Source organism: Bos mutus, chromosome 4, assembly GCF_027580195.1.
Source record: "Bos mutus isolate GX-2022 chromosome 4, NWIPB_WYAK_1.1, whole genome shotgun sequence".
Classification (NCBI taxonomy): domain Eukaryota; kingdom Metazoa; phylum Chordata; class Mammalia; order Artiodactyla; family Bovidae; genus Bos; species Bos mutus.
In genome coordinates this window covers 108,579,501-108,602,226 of record NC_091620.1, presented here as the reverse complement: position 1 = coordinate 108,602,226, position 22,726 = coordinate 108,579,501, and the positions used below count along the sequence as shown (strand labels likewise).

Genomic DNA, 22,726 nt, shown 5'->3' with positions numbered 1-22,726 from the left:
CTGCTTGGCAGCCAGATTCTTTACCACTGAGCCACCTGGGAAGCCCTTATTACAGTATACATATAACCTAAGTTAGGGAAGTGATTTTTCTGATGCTAGCAAACTTGGTGCCATAGTCAGTCTTCACCCTGACTTTTCACTCTGCTCAAGTTTTATCCATCAGCGGGAAATGGAAAGGGGTTGCCTTGTTCAGGTGTAAGGCTAATTACTGAACACAGGGCCAGTGGAGGGGGCAACAAGTAAGGGCTGAACCTAGACCCTGATTATCCCGATCCACTAGCAAGTCATGTACCCCACCCTAGGGCTGTGCTTTCCTTCTAATTCATGTCAAGGTGCCATAGGGGCTAGCAGTGGCCGTACAGGGAGACCATTACATTCAATTCAAGTCACTAAACCCTATTTCAGGCTGCTGACCAAGTGCAGGTAGAAGGTGAAAGGAGGAAAGCAGCTATCTGTCTTCCTAAGCTGCTAATACACAATCAATTAGTTATTAACATTCCTCTAATTTCAGTTCCATTTGCACTCCAATCCCAGGCAATCCTGTTCTTCAGATCCTCCTCCTCTCCTTCTAGCAACTCCTCCAGCATGCCCAGCAGGTGGTCAGCACTAACTAGCGATGAGTAACACCCCACCTGTCCACACCACCGCCCCAGGAGCTCCCAGGAGCAGAGAAGCTATGCCAGCTCCTCCATCCTTGTGGCAGTGTCCGCTGAAGTGGGCTGGGGTCTGAAATGCCTCTGAATTTCAGTCTTCCACGTCAGTGGTCCTCAACGTTTTTGGCACCAGGGACTGGTTTCGTGGAAGACAGTTTTTCCATGGACGGGGGTGGGGTGGGATGGTTTGGGGACAATTCAAGGGAATTACATTTATGGTGCACTTTATTTTTAATCTTGGAGAAGGAAATGGCAATCCACTCCAGCACTCTTGCCTGGAAAATCCCATGGATGGAGGAGCCTGATAGGCTACAGTCCATGGGGTCACAAAGAGTTGGACATGACTGAGTGACTTCACTTTCACTTTATTTTTAATCTAATGCTACCATTGATCTGACAGCAGGTACTGGTCCGTGGCCCAGAGGCTGGGGACCCCTGCTGTATGTAATCTAGCTTTAACATCATCACAATTATGTAGACCTCTTCCATTTAATCTGAGCCCTTGAGTCTTTCACAGTCCTGATTGGATTAGCAACTCCTAAAACTCTGCTGAATACAACTGACCTAGAAAAGTACAAACAGAAAATTCTACACTTAACGTCAAGCGAATTTTTGGGTCCCCCAAAATCTTATTTATCCTGAGCTCCCTACCAGTCCATGGATGCCAACCTGTCTTCTGAAAATTAGGTCCAAACAACAAGCAGAGGAAGGAGCTTGTTCTACTGTCTCTAATAGCAATAAACATCTTGAGAAAAGCTTTACAAGGGCTGAATTCTCAAAGGACAGGAAAGCAGGGGCAAAATTCTTGAGCCGGAGTTCTCTCTTCCCAGAGTCCAAGAAGGAGAAAATTACGTAGTGGCACTAGAAAAGGAAGTTGCTAGTTTAATTCCCAGGACATAGGAAAGAAGGAAAAAAAAAAGTTGTGGAAATATGTCCAAGATAGAGACATCCCTAGAGGATCATCTGGGAGGAAGCCCTGTTCCCACACGACACTGATGGCTTAGAGCTGGGAGCGTGGCAGAGAGGAGAAATCCTTAGCCTACAGCGGGGCCTGTGTGTGAGAATCTCAAGCTGGAGGTTGTAACACACTTTGTCCTACAGAAATATTGTTAGAAAAAGTGCTTGAGTCTTGTTATTGCTCTACTTCAACAGAGCAACTGGCTATTTTGAGAATTAATTTCAAACTCTTGCGTAATAGTGTTGTTTCTGCAAAAAAACATAATTTGCTTGCCAAATAATTGACTTAAAACGAGCTTTTGGAATTGCTACTTGACTACTACAGTGGATCTGGATCATTTTCCAACACAAATTTCCTTTCTTTCCTTCTCTGCCTCCATTGGGGGAGTGTTTGTTCTATTAAAGTTGGCCTTGGCCGTGTAATTTTCATCAGTGAATGGAACACGGACAGAAATAGCAGGGTACCTTTGCCAAGCCTACCTAGGCCGTTAGGGGCATTGTATGTTTCTGCTTGCCCTTCTGGGAGGACCCACCTTCCTCCTATGATGAGAAAAACACGCCCCAGGGAGCCAAAGTCCCTTTGGTCTGGGTCCCAGAATGCGACACGTGGGGAAGACCAGCACTTGACCCACTGGCTGAAGAAGAGTTGTTTCAGATGATTCACAGAGCTGTCTCTGCCAGTGTGCAGACCCACGAGCAAAGGCTGACTGCTGAATGCTAGTGAGATATTTATTTTGGTTGTTTGTTACGCAGCAGAAGCAGACGAATACAAGTATCAAAAAAAAAAAAAAGTACTACCTCAGGCTCTGAAAGCAGTTAGATAGCAAGAACTCAGAAACTTCTTTTCTACAAGAGCATCATGTCTGGAGGACGTACCCAGCCTCCAAAGTTAATCACGATGAACGGGACAAAACTTGTAAAGATATATAGGTTTGGGTTGCTAAAAATAATTCTCCCCCTGAACTGTCTTGTTACTGCAGACTACTTTCCTTATAGATTTACATAAGAGTATTTACAAATGTTGATGTATATATCCATACACATATGACTGAAGCATTGTATAAAGTCGACTTCTTTTCAGATAGAAATGGAAAAGCGTTAAACTTTAACATGTTAATTGTCAACAATTTTCCTTTCCCTTGCCCTCCTCAGTAAAACATTTTCAATAGAGGAACAGTACTCTGAGGGTGGCAGGGGCCTCTCTCGTACTGAATGGGCTGCTTTCTCAGCTTTACAGTTCTGGCTCTGTCCCTCTAAGATGAAACGGTGAGAGCTTTTAGATAGTTCTGAGGTTTAAGGTCTTGGACTGTCCTTTCCCTGAATATCTGTGCATATTATGCTTCACACTTAACCCTCAACTGGTCACGATGTTACTGGCTCTGCTTTTTAAATTTTTAAAAATCGACTGCTGGCTGTGCTGGGTCTTTTCTGCCGCACGCGGGCATTCTCCAGCTGCAGTGCACAGGCTTCTCATTGCGGTGACCTCTCCTGTTGTGGAGCATGGGCCCTAAGGCATGCAGGCTTTCCTAGTCGTGGCACACGGGCTTAGTTGCTCTGTGGCTTGAGGGATCTTTCCAGACTAGGGATCGAACCTGCGTCCCCCTGAATTGATGGCCGGATTCTTAACCACTGGACCACCAGGGGAGTCTGAGCTCTGCTTTTTATTCCTCTCCTCTGCTCTTTATTCCTCTCCTCTGCTCTTCTAATCTCTGCTGTCACTCCTTATCTACCGACTTCCTTCTCTCTTTGGTAGGTTTCTTTGCTCCTTTTTCATCTCCTGCTACTTCTTCAGATTAGCACGTGTAGTCTGACTTTGAAAGCCACCACCGCTATCAGGGGACCTTGAATGAACACACGGGATTGTCTGTTATCTTTAAATTTTAAGTTCTTCTTGGTGATTCCTACTGATGTTGGGGCCAGGAAATCTTTGGGGCTGTCTTTGGATGTTCCAGTAGCTGAAACAGTGGGTTACTTTAAAGTTGTTCATCATTGTGACTCTCTACCCAGAACCCTCTACTAAGAGAAACATTTCATTCAAAGTTCCTGCTGAAAAGGAAAGCCTATGGTGGCTGTATTTTATATCGGGTAGTCCTCACCCTCTCCCAGCATAGCTGATTGGGCTAGGAGTGCAGCTTGGCCTTAGGTACCAACCCATACCACGGTTTGGCAGCAAAAGGGTGAGGTGTGCCAGCCAGATTCCTCTCTGTAAGAATCCGATGGAGGAAACAAAGGCAGGAAAAATGCTCGCAGAGGGACTGGAGAGGAAAGGATCCGTGAATTAGTGAGTTCTGGTAGTCAAGGGACCAGCTGATATTAAGGGGAACAGACAGCAGGACTGAAAAGAAGCAACGAGGTGGAGTGAAGGGCAGGGAAAAGCAGAATTGGTAAGAGAAGGCGATGCACAGAACAGTGACATACTCTGGATGGCTCTCCATCTGCAGCCACCAGAAGCGATCCATCAAATCTCCTTTTCTTAAGGTAATGCAAATACATGCTTGGTTGCATTCTGGGTTAAAGAACGATTCCCCAAACAATAATTACGTAAGATTAGAATCACACCCCCTCTCCCCACCAAATGAGCTGTGAAATGTAAGAGAAATCAAGGAAGAAATTTCCTCGATAGCATGTAAACCACTGGGTATGTATGCGGTATACAGTGAGCCCTTGTCTAGGTGAATGTTCTCCTCTCTAATTAACCTATCTCAAAGGATGCGGGCCAGGTCCTCAGTGAGTGTCTTACAAACAGCAGGGAGGGAATAGGGCAGTGGAGGGAACTTTTGCCTAACCATCAAATGAGCCACCATGAGGTGAAGATGGAGTTAGGGCTTTCACTGGGAAAAATCCATGGTTCTGCAAACGGGCCAGTCAATGGCTGTGTCCATAGAGAGCTGAAGCATAACATTTCTCCTCGGACTTATAGACTCTTAGGTCTGTATCTAAAATTTGTAATACGCTGACAGAATGGGAGCACTGGCTCCTCTGAGTCTAGGAGCACTTTCTTGGCTAGATATCAAAGGTTGTTCATTTGGCTGGTAAAGAATACACTCATTACTACTCATTGGGTTCCAGACAGCAGGAGTAGTCCAGGGGGTACATTGCCCTGGTCTCCAAGTACAGGGAATTATGTACAAAGCCAAGTACATGAGTTTGAGTCTCAAACAGGGCATAGACCTTTGTTTTTGGTGAGGTATTTTATATGGCAGGGCACGTTCAATACTTCTTAAATAAATCAGTAACTGGAAGGAGTCTTGCTATTTGGTTCCTTTGGAAAAACATCTTCCTAAAGATGTGCCTGTTTTAAGAAAAGACACATTTAGAATGCCAAACAAGCTGCTTAAAGTAGCAGGAAAGTGTAAACAAGGAAACATAATATTTACTTCTACTGAAGCATATGTTTAGACGAATCCAGAGGATTCTAAGGCTGCATTCAAAAGAACATTAAAAAACGGCAGAATGAAAGGGTGTGAATCAGACTCTTTCCCTTTCTATAGGACCTGAAGACACTGCAGAATCCAAAGTCACTAGCTGCCATGGGGGTGGAAATGAAAGCTGCAGAGAGATTTCAGCTCTGTCCTGTGAGGCTGCGGCATGTGAGGCTGAACTGATGCTGTGGCCAGCGCCCAGTGCGGACATAGGACTTCTCAATAGCAGTAACAATTCATTGCGTATCAATGCAATATCAACGTGTATCAATATCAATGCATTACCCATTATCATCAAAAGAGGGAAGTAACGTCATTAATCTAAAATGTGTAGGCAATGCATCACCAGCACACTAAAAATATTAGCTGACGAGTTCTATTCGTGAGCGCAGAGAAGACCAACTCTGCATCGTGTGAACTTACCAGAAGCAGGTCTTTGCCTTGTTCATCAATGTCTGTTACAAACTTCTCAATTGGTTGAGGGGATTTTGAGTGAAAAGCCTGCCTGGGTAGGGCAACATCTCTAGGCCAGTCCTCTTCTCCCGGGAGTCCAATTACGCTACAAAAGAACCACAGGTGAATGTAAGCATGAGCTACTGTGCTGAAGCGATTTTTCTACCAATTCCAGAAGGAGGTGAAGCCTAAGGGAGGGGCCCGGGGAACACAGAGCCCAGGAGTCCCCACTTGTGTGACCGGCAGGGTTCTTCTCTGTGCTAGTGCAGTATGGTGACCCTGGGGGGAGGGCAATCTCACAGGAGAATTATAAAGGCCACTGGGGAGAGAGACGCAATCACTCTGGCAGCAGCTGTGAGATGTAAGAGATCACGCAGAAATGGAAACTTACCAATAAGCCCTGAAACACTGCCGGACCAGGATCTAAATACTCAAAGGAGACCCGCATGGACGCATCATGTTTTCCCTTATGCCCCAGACGGCTTTTTGTGTCCTGATCAAACACTCCTGTGTTGACACACTTTTAGGATGCTCATCTAACATGATGTGTTGACACGTAAACCTGGTTGCATTTTGGGTTAAAGAATGAGTCCCCAAACAGAAATTACATAGATTAGAGTCAGACCTCCCAAATGAGGCTAAAAGGTATGTTAGTTCTGTGTAACACAAACACTATTTTATCATTTAATATAAAATTTAACTTATTTATTACATATTACATATTTACATATTACAAATTTAACTTATTTACATATTTATAGAATTACTTTTTGGTATTGCAAAGTGAGCAAACAATCCATTAAAAACCCTGTTATCTTCTGTCTCCTCTGAGACTCATCCTAGGATCAGAGATGCAGAGAAAGAACTGAGCAATGTAAAAGCAGCACAAGCTTTGGAAACAGGCAGAACTGGGTTCACATCCTGAACTTGCCTTATCGGTAGGTAAGAACAAATTATTTAACTTCTGTGAGTCTCAGTGAGTCTTTATTTATATGACAAGGGTAATAATCTGTGGTGTTAAGGATCAGCAATGATTTCTGTAAAATGCACAGCACAGTGCCTGGCCCACAGGATCTGTCAACATCAATATCAATGTACTGCGTATCAATGCATATCAATATCAATGCACTACCCGTTAGTATCATAAGAGGGAAATAACATTATTAATCTAAAATGTGCAGGCAATGCGTCACCAACACACTGAAAATATCAACTGATGAGTTCTGTGGGTGTGTGACTTAAGGTTCTTCAGAACTATTAGTAGGTCTGTGGCCTTATACAACTTATACATTATATAGATGTTCCTTACAACTTATATACAGGTAGTAAGTAGGGTTGAACAAGGAAATTCAGGGGAAGCAAGAACTTATATCTCATATAGACTCTGATTAATTCTGAACCCTGGTTGGTGCAGTGGTAAAGAATCTGCCTGCCAATGGCAGGAGACGCAAGAGATGCAATTCAATCCCTGGGTTGGGAAGATCCCCTGGAGAAAGAAATGGCAACCCGCTCCAGTATTCTTCCCTGGGAAATCTCATGGACAGAGGAGCCTGGTGGGCTATAGTCCACGGGGTCACAAAGAGTCGGATACAACCTAGCGACTAAACAACAACCACAAGAAAAATTAAAATTTAGTGGACAGAATATATGGCTATTGAAATACTGAGCAAACTTTCTGACTACAGTTAGAAATGGTGCTACCCTGCATTATAGTCTTCTTGGCCAGTACTTGCTGGGCCTGAGAGGCCGGGGTGGTGGTGTGGTTGGGGAGTTCTCCTGAATGGGTCTCCAGGGTGTAGGAACAGGTAGTGGTAAATTCCACAAGATTTCTGCAGGACTTTGTTCCCCTTCTCTTACCTCGACAGAGCCCAGGCCACAGGTCTCACCTGGGAAGAGCAGACGCCTGCCACAGGGTGCCTGGTGAAAGTCACTGTTACCCCACCCGTGTCAGACATGCAGGGAGAGCCAGGTTACTGAGGCAGATAGAGAGACTCACACAGTTACTGAAACAGATGAAGGTAAATGACAACTTGAGCAACAAACAAATTTAATAGCAAGATCCAGAATAAGAATAAAAAGAAGACAGCGAGAACGTTACCATTAATTATTTTAAAAAAATGTGTGTGTGTTTGGATAGAATGGGACAGGCAGAGGAAGAACAGAAGAATGTTTACTAAATGACTTTAAAACATTGCCTTTCTTTCATTTTTGGCTTTTTGGCCATTTTTATATCAATATTTTTGTGTACTGTTACCAGTTACCTAGAAATCAATTCTAACAACTCTTAGTACAAATTGAAAATCTTTTTTTATGTGCAGTTTTGAATATATTTATGTCGAGTTAAATCTGGCAATGTTGGCAGCTGAATGCCAAAAGTTCTCAGAAAAACAGTGTCCCTACATGTATATAAATAACTTTTAAAAGTGTTTTAAAATCTACCACCTCCTGAGACATATAGTTTAGATATATTATTATTTTCATTATATAGGCGGGGAAACTTAAGATGGGGAATAAAATGAATGGTTAAAGCCACACAGAGAGAGTTCAGCCCAGAGGCTGGATAGAACTTACTCCAAATTCAGTATTTTATTTCCATTTTACTATGACTCTGCTCTTAAAAATGCTCTAGAATGTCACAGATTAAAAGCACTCAGTTTCACTTTCAAAGTACTTGCTGTCCTTTGAAAGTATAAATCTTCCTAAACACAGAAAGGTTTTCCCCCTTAAGAGAATGTGAATATGGCTTCCCTTTCAAATATATTCACTTTAATATCTATTATGAACTTTTATGGTCCATACATGAGTGTTGTGAAATTCTAAGAGGTCCATTCAAAAGGGCTTGCATGGAATTTCAGTATTTGGATCAAGCTGAATATAAGGCTTAAAAGTTGACATTTGTATTGGAAAGACTGACAGAGCAGGTTGTAACCTGCAAAAGTGAAAGTCACTCAGTTGGTCCCAACTCCTTGGGACCCCATGGACTATACAGCCCATGGAACTCTCCAGGCCAGAATACTGGAGTGAGGAGCCTTTCCCTTCTCCAGGGCATCTTTCCAACCCAGGGATCAAACCCAGGTCTCCCTCATTGCAGGTGGATCCTTTACCAGCTGAGCCACCAGGCAAGCCCACAAAACCTATAAATGGCATGAATGGCTGGGACAGAAATGACTTTTCAAGTGCTTCCAAGGGCCGCTAGGGTGCAGCACTGCCCTTTCTCTACGCCAAAGTGAAGAAAGCCTTCGGAGGAAACTGAACAGCATGACCCGACACAAGGCCAGAAGTCAAGAAGGAAAACCTAAAGGCACAAAACGTATCGCGCGTCACGGCTTCTTTTCTGCGGACAACCTAGATCTCAGGCCCTGGCCAGAAGTGGAACTGGCTTCCCTTGGAAGCAAGTCAAGTGTGTTTGTCAGAGGTTCCTTCTGGTCCATCTCATGGGCTTCAAGCACTCGGGGCACCAGCAGTAAGAAGGGCGCTGGAGGCAGGCAGAACACCCAAATGGGGTCAGCTAGGAAAAGCAGGTGAAGGACTTCGGTGTCTGGCAAGCTGGCTTCAGTCAAGAGTGTTCTTGCTTTTAACAAGAGGGTCACGGGTAGGCCTGACTCTCACGGTTCCCTCTTCACGATCACATGCACACAAAACATACTCAACAGGGACAGGCAAGAACAGATGGGAGCTCATCCCTGAATGACCGGAGAAGCGGACACCCAGAAGCAGAGTCACGCGCAAGTTTGGTCCTGAGTTGGTCCCTCCGACAGAGTGGACGGTAGCAGCGGCAGGAGCAGTCACTGTGGCACCTGTCCTAGACCTGGGAAGCCCCCAGACAGTAAAAGGTGCACATGTGTTTTTCAGGCCTTAAAGCCACTGGGTCTGACACTCAGCAGTGATGTTGGCGCTCACAGAAGCCTGCTGCAGCTGCTTCTAGTCGCCAAAAGAACAAACTCAGGTTCCCGTTTTATCCCAACTGTCCTCAGCAGCTATGCATGAGAAGACAGTGTTAAAATATAATGTTTTTCTTTAGGGGGAATTTTCATCAGTTTTACAGCCTGAATATCATAATAATCATGGGGATTCCTATCAAATGGTACAGACCAATGTACCATTTTTGGCTCTAGAACTCCCATTTCTTTTCTTGCCACTCCAATCCTGATGGAGCTTGGCAAAGGATGCCCTATTGCATGCTCTGTGAGAAGAAAAGCCTCTTCTTCACATTCTGGACACACAGAAGCATCCACAGCCTCACATGCACAAACACGCAAACACTTCACGCACTCTGAAAATCATCAAGGAGCTAAGTCACAGACGACTGGAACCAAGGAATTCGAGCACAAGGAAGGACCTCTAAGTCACTTCTCAGGCGAAGAACAAAAAGATGAAGCAACTAATGATGAATTACAGGAAGAGCTGGCATTCTTACAAGCGCTTATTATGTGACACGGGGCACCAGGTGAGTCCTCTACACAGTGTTCGGAGTGACCTTCTCAAGGCTGCATAGCTCTTTAGCCACAGACAGAGGGATGGAACCTAGGATTCTCATTTCCTTTTTCAGTGTTCCAAAGAGAAGTCAATTGAGTAGCAGACCATCCTTTGCCCAGGAACACAAAACCAAACAATGCAAAGCCAACCTGGCTGATTACAGGATGTTCAATGGGGACATGAAGCCCAGTGAATAAGGATGGGTTACCAGGCCACTGAGCACCCCGCCCTCTGATGGTGGAAGCATCTGAAAAGACCCCAAGCAGACAACACAACAGAACTAAAGAACGGGAGCTCAGCCAAGCAAAGGGGAGCTGCCAAAGGAGCCACACGAGCAACACACAGGCTTCCAGGGCAGAGCAGTCAGGCCACACGTCGTGACGGGCTCTGCACGAAACGGCACGTCTACCACATCCCCACTCACCACACAAATAGTAACACTGTCTGCAGCAGCAGCTTGGGGTAGGAGAGACAAGAGATAAACGTGTTATATGAACGTCAGAGGAAGGTCAACGTAAATGTTCTAATGCTACAGACACGGATGTAAAATCACAGGTACTACTTACTCCAAGATTTTTCCTAGTTGGTCGACATCTGAACTTCCACGAAAAAGCGGCCTGAAAGAAAGACACACATTAAACAAGGAATTTTCTCCAGTTACATTTCAGTCCAGTTTGTCCTGATGATTATTTAACAGAAATCAACATATTCTTTGGGTGGGGAATAAGTAACCTTTTGTAAATGAAGGTTTTTCTTGCATTCTCCTTACGGTAAGGATTGCTCCGGAATATCCGGTGGTGCCTCACTCCCATGCTGGGTATCCTTTTCTCTTTTTAATTTTTTACTTGTTTATTTTTAGTTTTGGTTGTGCTGGGTCTTTGTTAATGCGTGTGGGCTTTCTCTAGCTGCGGTGAGCAGGGGCTGCTCTCTAGTTGCGGTGCTCAGGCTTCTCTTGTTGCGGAGCACGGGCTCTAGGCTGAGGGGGCTTCAGTACTTGCAGCACGTGGGCTCCGCAGCTGCAGTGCACAGGCTTAGCTGCTCTGTGGCATGTGGGAGCTTCCCGGAGTAGGGATTGAATGCATATCCCCTGGCTTGGCAGGTGGATTCTTAACCACTGGGCCACCAGGGAAGCCCATCCTGAGTATCCTAGTCTTAGTCACTGTAACAACACTGCCACCATCATATACAGGCCCTGGCTTCAAAGTCCTGTCTAACTGTGGGATCGGATGGAACCCGTCACTATCTTAGTCTCAAAGCAGAGGTATGTGGAATTCTTTGAAATTATTTTGGTCAGATCCTTCCCAGAGCACCCTTCCTTTTTCTGTAACTGAAGTATGCTGCTGCTGCTAAGTCGCTTCAGTCGTGTCCGACTCTGTGCGACCCCATAGGCGGTAGCCCACCAGGCGCCCCCGTCCCTGGGATTCTCCAGGCAAGAACACTGGAGTGGGTTGCCATTTCCTTCTCCAGTGCATGAAAGTGACAAGTGAAAGTGAAGTCACTCAGTCGTATCCGACTATTCGCGACCCCATGGACTGCAGCCTACCAGGCTCCTCCATCCATGGGATTTTCCAGGCAAGAGTACTGGAGTGGGGTGCCATTGCCTTCTCCGAACTGAAGTATAGTTGATTTATAATATTAGTTTCAAGCATACAGCAAAGTTTTCCAACTCTCTCTCTCTCTATATATATACATGTATGAACGTATATATGTGTGCATGTGTGCATGCTCAGTCGCTTCAGTCATGCCTGACCTTCTGTGACCCCAAGGACTGTAGCCCTCCAGGCTCCTCTGTCCATAGGATTCTCCAGGTAAAAATACTGGAGTGGGTTGCCATTTCCTTTTCCAGGGGATCTTCCCAACCCAGGGATTGAACCCGGGTCTCCTGCATTGCAGGCAGATTCTTTTTTTAAATTTCATTTATTTAATTGGAGGATAACTTCTTGACAACATTGTGGTGTTTTTGCCATACACCGACATGAATCACACTTGGGTGCACATGTGTCCCCCCATCCTGAACCCCTCTCCCACTTCCCTTCCCTACTCCATCCCTCTGGGTTGTCCCAGAGCACCGGCTTTGAGTGCCCTGCTTCATGGATCAAACTTGCACTGGTCATCTATTTCACATATGGTAATATACACGTTTCAATGCTATTCTCTCAAATCATCCCACCCTTGCCTTCTCCCACAGAGTCCAAAAGTCTGTTCTTTACATCTGTGTCTCTTTTGCTGTCTTGCATATAGGACCGATGTTACTGTTTTCCTAAATTCCATATATATGCATTAATATACTGTATTGGTGTTTCTTTTTCTGACTTACTTCACTCAGTTTAATAGGCTCCAGTTTCATCCACCTCATTAGAACTGACTCAAATACGTTCTTTTTTATAGCTGAGTGATATTCCATTGTGTATATATACCACAACATCCTTATCCATTTGTCTGCCGATGGACATCTAGGTTGCTTCCACGTCCTATCTATTGTAAACAGTGTGCAGGTGGGTTCTTTCTCGCTGAGCAACTGGGGAAGCCCAGCATGTATATAAACATATTTTTAAATTATTTTCCATTATAGGTTATTACAAGACATTGACTATAGTTCCCTGTGGTATACAGTAGGTCCACATCTCTTTTATGTATAGTCGCTTGTATCTGCTAAACGCATACTCCTGATGTATCCCTTCCTCCTCACTTTTCCCTTTGGTAACTGTAAATTAGTTTTCTGGTGGAGCGCCTTTCCTTAATATCACTCTGCTATCACAGTACTTCTTCATGGGTCTCTCTCCTTCCACTTGTCTGGAATGCTACAGTGAGCTACCTATGGGGCTGTTTTTTCTCATCATACCACATCCCTTTCTCCCAGTTTTATGACAGCTAACTATGACAAGTTCAAAATCCTAACTCTGGGCTTCAGAGGCAATCGTGAACACGCAAGCCTTATTATCTACACCGAGCATTTAACTGACAACTTACCTGGGGACAAGTGAAGTCACTTGGGGACATTTCTGGCACTTTCTTAAGCAGAGAGCAGGGAGTTTTCTAGGTTTGTCCCCTAACCTTTGACCTAGCGCTTTACCTGAACCGGTGTCCAGTTAATACATATCTTATTTTACATATCCCATGGTACACACGTAAAAGTTCCCTAACTCCTGGTTCAATGAACGACACCAAAAGGTATTTTTCAACAGCCATGTGTTTTTAAAAATACGTGCTGCCTATTATCAGAGATATTTTAAAAATATTACATATCAATTATAAGGCCTTAAACTGGACCTCTTAAATATTTTTACAGACAATAAATTAACTTGCTATATAAGCAGACCCCTGCAAACTCACTGCAGTTTAGTAGCTAGAAGACACCTTAAAATTCCTCAACCATCCTTTCCATCCAGGCCATTGTTCTTGAAAATCATTCTTTTCATTTGTTTTATTTTTAGCCACACCACAACTTGCGAGATCTTAATTCCCAGACCAGGGATCAAACCGGTGGCCCCTTCTGTGGACATGTGGAGTCCTAACCACTGGGCACTAGGGAATTCTCAAAAATGGTTATTTTCAAATGCAGTGTAAGATAATTTATTTGTGACGTCATGGGTTAGATAGTGTTCGCTCCCCTCCGACCCCCAATTCATGGTGAAGCTCAACCCCAGTGCCTCAGAATGAGACTGTATTTAGGTATAGTCTTTAAAGTGTCACTCAGTTGTGTCTGACTCTTTGTGACCCCATGGACAGTGGCCTGCCAAGCTCCTCTGTCCATGGAGCTTTCCAGGTAAGAATACTGCAGTAGGTTGCCATTCCTTCTCCAGGGGATCTTCCTGACCCAGGCATTGAACCCGGGTCTCCTGCACTGCAGGGGATTCTTCACCATCTGAGCCACCAGGGAAGTCCAATTTAAAGTGATAGGTAAGTTCAAATGAGGTCACAAGGATGGGCTCCAATCCGGCCTGAGTGGAGTCCTTCTGAGATGAGGAATCAAGAGGCACACGTGCCCACAGAGAAGTGATAACATGAGCACACAGCAGAAGGTGAGCCAAGGAGAGCGCTCGCAGAGAAACCCAACTGTCTGACACCTTGATCCTGGGCTTTCAGCCTCCAGAACTGTCAGAAAACAAACTTCTGTCGTCGAAGCCATGCAAGTCTTCAGCATTTTGTTGCAGCAACCCTAGCGAACTAACACAGACACCACTAACGCAGCCAAATTAGTAAAGAATTTTGGAGTTGGCGGGATTCCCTGGTCGCCCAGTGATTGAGATGCCATGCTCCCAGGGCAGTGGGCCTGGGTTCGATCCCTAGTTAGGGAATTAGACCCCACACAACGCAACAAAGAGTTTGCTTCCCGCAACTAAAAACTGCAACTAAGACCTGGCACTGCCAAATAAATAAACATTAAAGAAGTTATGGGTTGGGTTCTAAAAGACATCCAGAAGTCTTACAAGATAGCAAGGTGAGAAGTGAAAGTTTCTGAAAAGCTCAATAATGGACTCTTAACAGCTATGATTTATACAGTACTGGTGTCGTATCTGACATAGTGCCACGGGCTGCCCTAACATCATCTCATTTAATTCTCACAAAAACTTTAGGAGCAAGACAGTATTACTATCATCCCTATTTTCTGATGAGGAAACTGAGGACTGGAGAAGTTTCATGACTTACCTAAGCACTTATAACAAATTGCAGACTTAAAATTTTAAACCAGGTCTGCTCTGCCCCAAAGCCCGGATGCTTCATTACTACGTTGTAATATTTTGATTTTGGTTACTTATGTTCTCTGCAATCACAGACAGTCACTTTAGCTGAGCCTCTGGGGTGAAGCAGCTCAGGGGCCCCTGACGAGCACTTTGTAGAGAACCTGATGTCTTGTAAGTGAGTGCCTATGAGTTTTTATAAAAGATTATTTGTTTGTTTATTAATGGCTGTTTTGGGTCTTCGCTGCTGCACATTGGCTTTCTCTACTTGCAGTGCTAGGGCTTCTCACTGTGGGGGCTTCTCTTGTGGAGCTCGGGCTCTAGGGCACGTGGACTCACGCAGTAGCTGGGGGCTTCTCACTGTGCGGGCTTCTCTTGTTGCGGAGCTTGGGCTCTAGGGCACGTGGACTCATGCAGTACTTGTGGCGTGAAGGTTTAGTTGCCCCTTGGCATGTGGAATCGTCCTGGACCAGGGATTGAACCCATGTCCCCTGCGTTGGCAGGTGGATTCTTAACCACTAGACTACCAGGGAAGTCTGTCTATGGGATTCTTACATTGCTTTGCAAGCGTCCAACTACCTTTAAATTCTTGCTCTACCTGAACAAGGAACAAAGCAATTCACCAGATCAAGGCTTTCTATCCTCTTCATAAAAACGTACTGATCGATGGCCCTTCTAGATCTTTAAATTCTTCCTATAGCCCAATCTTTTATAGCTGTTTAGCTCACACATCTTCGTGGATACATCATCTTTTAATTCTTTGGAAAGCACAGAACTCAAGTCACACAGAATCAACAGGTCTCTTTCTTTTCACACTCACCTATTTCCTTAATATTAAAAGTATAAACATATAAAGCTAAGTATGGCTGGCACTAGGTTTGGGAACAGGAACAAAAGTCCCCTCCTTGTTAAGCAAGTATCTGAGATGGCTGGAGAGGTGAGGGTGCCAGGTCAGCAAGCTCAGAGGCACCAGCAGCATCAGTCTAATCTGCTGAGCTGGTTAAGTTGCTATGTCAACATGCCAAGCCCCTCACCCTTCATGAAAAAGACTGGTACCCACAAGCATGAGTGAAATTACTTGTGAGGATTATGGAGCAGTTTAAAATAAGTATGTTGGCATAGCTATTGGGAAACAAACAAAGCAGATTAACTTGAACGGATGTTTCCAGGCAAAGGCGTAAGAACGTCTGCTTCGTAGAGGTGGGTTCCGAGACCTCAGCCTGAAGCTCGGCTGTAACGGTAGTGGCTCTTGTCCTTACTGTTTTGGTTCTTAGCTCGCCTCTTGTTTTTGTCCCTTGGCAATATTCTAACTTTTTTTTTTTTTTTTTTGCTGGTTCCACTATGTACTTGAGCTCGCTCTATCTTATCTTACATTTGCTACGTGTTTTAACAGAGGACTTTCAAGGCAGGTCGTCTACCATATTGTAAGAACTTGTAGTCTTATCTCTATTGGTTGGACTTGGCCCATGAAGTGAAAAGTGCCCTGCATTGTTGCGTTAGGACTGGCTCATCACTTTGGCTTCCTTTAATGAGGGTAGCAAGCAGAAGGGCTGGATCATAACCAATCTTCTGTGAGTACTCAGAAAAACATGCTAAACAGGGCATACTAGAAACTCAGGGGCTACAAAACGGTGTAGAACTCAAATTGCCCTTGCCATCTTAGGAAGTCTTGGTGTGCGATTCTGAGGTCTATTAACTTGTCTTTGCAGCAGATGTGGGTTGGCTTGAGTTATACGGAGCGACTGACTCTGACTGCTGGCAATTTAGCTTCTATAAATCGGATCTATGGATCTTCATAGGCAAAGAAATAGTCACAAGACAAGAGAAGGGGCATTAGGCCTAACTGGAACTGGTACTCTCAGCTGGCCAAGAGGTTGGTCATGTGATCAAATTCTTAAAATCACCTATTCAGTTTTTGGCTGAAAATTTGGAATAGTCTGTATGAGCTGGTTTTATGATAAAGGATGCTACGTACATCAGGATCATGGAGAAGGACAATGGGTTTAGAGGAGAGATGAAACTTTTCATCATGATGAACTCCTGGCTGTGCTACGGTGGCGTATGGAGATGTGAGAATAAGATCTCCCTAAGGACTTTCCCTGGTGTTTCCCTGGTGGCTCAGATGGTAAAGAATCCATCTGCAATGCAGGAGACCCAGGTTCAATCCTTGGGTCGAGAAGATCCCCTGGAGAAGGGAATGGCAACACACTCCAGTATTCCTGCCTGGATAAACCCATGGACAGAGAAGCCTGGTGGGCTTCAGTTCATGGGTTCTCAAGGAGTCAGATGTGACTGAGTGACTAACAAGGACCTTATTCTATCTTTAAATAAGGCTCTTTGGTAAGTGTCAGCCGTATTCAGTATGCATGCACCACGAACTGAAGAAACATACAGGACTGATATTTTCATAGAGATTATTTTGAATATTTCTTCCTCCTTCAGATTAGCCGAGATAAATAGGCTTCAATTCATATAATTTATGGCATATTTTAGGTGGACAAATATGAACATAATCTTTGATCATAATCTTTGGTTTAGTGATTACTGCCTTGAACAGTTGCTAACACACACACATGTATGAGTCAGACTGGTTGGTTCTTTATTACCATAAACTAGAGTTAAGTGGGAAGGAAGTAAAGGGTTGAAGGAGCAAGACAGGGGAGAATAAAAGACACAGGAAGACTGGAAGACTGAGACTAAGATAGAGGTGGGCAGATAGAGACAACCTGAGGAGGGCCACAGGAATTTTAAACGCTGCTTCTTCCCACTGCCTAAGAATCTACCTCTTGTGAAAATCCTAGGGTGTACTTATAGAGGCTCCCCTTGAAGAATGAAAATGGAAAAGGAACGCTCTCTTATATTCATGAGACAGAGCCTCATCAAAGATAAAATCATACGGGGACTTCCCTGGTGGCCCAGTGGCTAAGGCTCCACTCTCCCAATGCAGGGGACTGGGCTTGATCCCTGCTTAGGGAACTAGATCCCATATGCCACAACTAAGAGTTCGAATGTTACAACTTAAGACCCAGCACAGCTATATAAGTAAATTAGATAAATAGTTTTTTTTAAAGATAGTCATACATTAAAAAAAAATCACTGTGGGAGCAGGGAGAGACCCACAAAGCTATCCTATTTTGTCCGATTTTGGACATAAGACTCTCAGGTGACATATGAATTATTTTGGACTAATTACTTAAAAACATAGTTATCAACAGAGATATTCTGTTGAAGGTAGGAAATCTGAAGCCTGTCTTTATATTTTTAAAAAGAATTCCTATATACATATTTTGGGGTGGGAGGTTAATTAATGAAATAGAAAGATTATTATTACCAAAAACGTCCAAAAATAAAGAGTGCAGTTGCTTTACTGGATTAACATGTTAAAAAATCCTTTTATTATACAGAACATTACTTAAGGTAACTTTTACGCTTTTTACTATATAAAAACCTACAGTTCCTTTTAATGGCTGAGTAATATTCCATTGTATATATGTACCACCTCTTCTTTATCCATTTCTATGTCGATGGACAGTTAGGTTGCTTCTGTGTCTTGGCTAATGTAAAGAGTGCTCCTGTGAACACTGGGGTACATGTATGTTTTTGAATTAGGGTTTGCTTTGGGTATCTGACCAGTAGTGGGATTGCTAGTCATAATACTTTTCAGTAGTTTAACCAAGTGGTTGGGGAACAGTGGAAATGTTATTTAAGGACCTTTGTTCAATCTAACTTTTATGAATTCATTTCCAATTTTATGCCTACATCCCTTTTCTCTTCCTCTCATTTATGAGCCTCCTTTTTCTCCAAAAGATTTTCTCCACAGTCTTTGGAACTTTTACGGTCTATTGCATAAACTCTCCTTCTGTTTCTCATGCCCCTGAGCCTCCTTCTATTTTGAATTCCCAGATAAACTTCCAGAAGGACTTTGCCCATGCTACCGTTTGAAGCCAACTTATTTGACAAGACACGTAATATCTGGAGGAAAACATCTGAAACTGAACATGGCTATGTTTTTATAAAAGAGGATTTTACATGATTTCTGAGTATTTGAATATCTTTCTTCATCATTATACTTGATAATAGTTAATGCTGATAAAATAAATTCTATGAAAGGCATACATTTTCATTTATACATATACATTTTTTTCTCTTTTTCCCAACCAAAGGGAGATTACTACAAAATACAATGGCAAATTGCATTTATTTCAAACCATAGCAGTCATTTTCCTTTCCATAAAATCACCGTTGTGCCAAAATAAATGTAGACCTTGGGTTTTTTTTTTAAACCAAGGATTTCTCTAAGGCTTTCTTAAATTTGTGAGAGGTTAAGCCTTAACATGGGCTTCCAAGTGGTGCTAGTGGTAAAGAACCTGCCTGCCAGTGCAGGAGACCTAAGAGATGAGAGTTTGATCCCTGAGTCAGGAAGAGCCCCTTGAGGAGGACATGGTAATCCATTCCAGGTTCTTGCCTGGAGAATCCCCATGGACAGAGGAAGCTGGTGGGCTATAGCCCATGGGGTCACAAAGTTGGACACGACTCAGCATGCACACATGCAAGCCTTAATACTCCCCCCAGCCCTTCACCATGTTGATTTCTCAGAATATATGCTGACTGGAGAAAGGGCATAGACTTTGGCGATAGACTGTTTTGGGTGTGAACCCCTACTCAGCCACTTCTCCCTGTAAGGCCTTAGCAAAGTCATTGAGCCTCTTTAAACCTTGATTGCTTCATCTGTAAAAATGTCCAGCTTATAGTAGACCCATAATGAAGAGCGGCTAAATACGCAGCTTTCTCAGACTTACTCACAGATGATAAGGTAAAATATTTAGCATGATGTGTAAGAAAGGAAGAGGACGTCTGTCAGTGTGGTGGTTGCCCAAGTCAAACCTAACAGTCCTTCCTCTGGAGTCACTATATATTCTCTGCATCTGTAATGGGGCTTCCAGGTGGTACTAGTGGTAAAGAACCTGCCTCCCAGTGCAGAAGACGCAAGAGACACGGGTTGGATCTCTGGGTCGAGAAGGTCCCCTGGAGAAGGAAATGGCAGCCCACTCCAGTATCCTTGCCTGGAGAATCCCATGAACAGAGGAGCCTGGCGGGCTACAGTCCCTGGGGTCGCAAAGAGTTGGACACGACTGAAGCGACTTAGCAGGCACATCTGTTAAAACTCTGAACACTTTTATCATCAAGAAAATAAAAAGCGAATGTCAAATTTTCCTAGTGCAGATTAACTCATTTTGAATTGGCAATATCCTTTCCTCTTCTGAATGTAAGTTTAGCAAAAAACTTGCTCACCATTATCAGTGAAGTGAATTTTCTTGGGTCAAATTACAAAAGGGGAGCGAGTTTCAGACTACATGCCTTTTAAAACAAACAACTAAAAGAACATGTAAATATTATTCATAATCTCAATGGACGGTGCAAAGTAATGTTTAGAAGTAGGATATGTTTTCTAGCAGACAAGACATGTATGGTGATATGTCTGTTATAGGAAGGAAATGATTCATGCATAATAGAAGATCAAAGTATTATTAGTTACAATACTTTCATCGTACTAAAAAGACGAGCGTGTCATGGATCACCCTACAGAACACCTCTGTAACCTGCATTTGACCTGCAGTTATGCTTTAACTGCTATCTTTCTTGACTAGTAGAGGAATTTTCCATGTTCATAAAATGACCTTTCGGAAAATATTACCCAGAAGAATGTCTGCTCTTTTATACTTGTAACTCATGTTCAGTTTTAAAGCTGTTATCAGTGAAGTTAAAAATGACACCTAGACATACACCCAAGAGTACTGAAATGTCCTTACAAAAAACTGTAAGGACACATGTCCTTACAAAAAAATTGTACATGAATGTACAAAGCATATTCATATTCATAATAACCAAAAAGAAGAAAGTACCCAGATGTCCATCAACTGATAAAGGGCTAAACAGAATGTGATACTGCCATACACTGGAGTATCATTCAGTCATAAAAAGGAATGAAATGCTGCTATAATGTGGCTGACCCTTGAAAACATTATGCCGAATAAAGGAAGTGAGTCACGGAATACGACGTGCTGTGTGATTCCATTTATATAGAAGAGACACATCTAGAGAGTCAGAAAGTAGACCAGTGGTTGCCTAGGACAGGGCCCTGTGGGGAAAGGAGAAGCGACTGCTAATAAGTATGGGGCTTCTTTTTAGTGATGAAGATACTCCTAACACTCACTGCGGTGACAGTTGCACAGCTCTCTGGATACCCTGCACTAAAAACCACTGAACTATAAAATTGTTATTGGTGAATTGCATGGTATGTGAGTTATAGGTCAATAAAGCTGTTTTTAAAAAGTGGTTAAATTATATTTCCAAGCAAACATTACAGATTCAGGACCGAAAAAGAAAAACTGCTAAGAAAACTGCTTTAGGGCTAAATATATGGAAAGTACATGGTATTAAAGTTCAGTGATAGACATTTCTTCTCCCATATATTCAATCATGTACTCGTTTGGAGAGAAGTGCTTTAGAAGTTCTGAATAATCTACTAGTATCTGAATCTCCCCAAATACCTGATTTATCAGATTAGGGTTATATAATAAACCCCCCAAATGTCTATGGATTAAAAAAGACACTCAGAAAACTATCTAATGCTTTCCTATGGATGGTGATATTATGGGTGATTTTTCGCCCCTGCATTTTTCTATTATTTTGTACTAAGCATTTATGAGCATGTGTATGTGCTCGGTCACTCAGTCATGTCTGACTCTTTGCAACCCCGTGGACTACAGTCCACCAGGCTCTTGTCCATGGGATTTTTCAGGCAAGAATACTGGAGTGGGCTGCCATTTCCTTCTCCAGGGGATCTTCCCAAACCAGGGATTGTACCCATGTCTCCTGCTTGGTAGGTGGATTCTTTACCACTGGGCCATGTGGTAAGCCTTATTTCATGAACATCAGTTACTTAAACATTTTTTACATTTATTTTTATTTGACTGTGCTGGGTCTTATTTTGGCCTGTGGGAGTTAGTCCTCTGATCAGATATCGAACCTGCTGCTGCTGCTAAGTCGCTTCAGTTGTGTCCAACTCTGTGCGACCCCATAGACGGCAGCCCACCAGGCTCCCCCGGCCCTGGGATTCTCCAGGCAAGAACACTGGAGTGGGTTGCCATTTCCTTCCCCAATGCATGAAAGTGAAAAGTGAAAGTGAAGTCGCTCATTCATGTCCGACTGCTAGAGACCCCATGGACTGCAGCCTAACAGGCTCCTCTGTCCACGGGATTTTCCAGGCAAGAGTACTGGAGTGGGGTGCCACTGCCTTCTCTGTATTGAACCTGGGGCACCCTATATTGGAATGTTGAGTCTTAGCCACTGGACCACCAGTGAAGTCCTGAGCATCAGTTATTTTTTAAAATCGGAAGGAAAAGTCGCCAACATGGCTTGCCATATACTTGCCATATATTGCGCGTACTTAATCTGTTCATCTCATTTCTTCATTCCCCACTCCTGGGCTAACCACTTCTACCTCATTTACTTGTTGGTCTCTACAGCCAAACCAGAAGCTCCCCGAGGACAGGATCAACCTCTACTTGCTTCTATATCTAGGGCACATAACTTTCTGTCCATAATTGGCACTCATTAAATACATACTGAATGGTTACTGTTTCTTCTATCAAGAAGGCTTTCCTCTCTAGTCTTTCCATAAGGTGCAGTCTCGCACGTCTCCAAATTCACTTCCTTGGTTCATCTCTGGGTAATTCAAGTGTGAGCATGTGTGTTTGCACAGATACGTATGTGTGAATAGATGTATACACAGTCAGAGCCGAAACCAGATTTGATTTCTACCGCTGTATCCATTTATGTTTTACCTGCTCTGTGGGGCTAGGCAGTATCTGCAAACAGTGGGTGTTTAAAAACCACGTGGCCTGCCAAAACCAGCAGAGAAGCAGCAGAGGCCTGTGGGGGGAGAACTTTTGCCCTAGCGGGCTTACTTCATCAAGGCATGCAGGACAGGGATGGGCTCCTTGGAAGACAAAGAAAGGGGAAAGTGCAGAAAGGGAAGCAAAGGCGAAACAGAGAGTGAGGGATTAACGAGGGTGTGGAG

General features: G+C 43.6%; 1 protein-coding gene across 4 annotated transcripts in view; it reads right to left on the bottom strand.

Moving 5' to 3' along the window:
* Window positions 1-22,726, bottom strand: part of CDK6 (cyclin dependent kinase 6) — a 262,457-nt gene that overhangs the window by 10,953 nt on the left and 228,778 nt on the right. For all 4 annotated transcript variants that reach the window (XM_070369850.1, XM_070369852.1, XM_070369851.1 and 1 more), the window contains exons 6-7: window positions 10,528-10,578; window positions 5,456-5,591 (exon numbers count right to left, since the gene is read on the bottom strand). In XM_070369850.1, coding sequence (XP_070225951.1) covers window positions 5,456-5,591; window positions 10,528-10,578 — 187 coding nt within the window. The remainder of the gene's footprint in view (window positions 1-5,455; window positions 5,592-10,527; window positions 10,579-22,726) is intronic.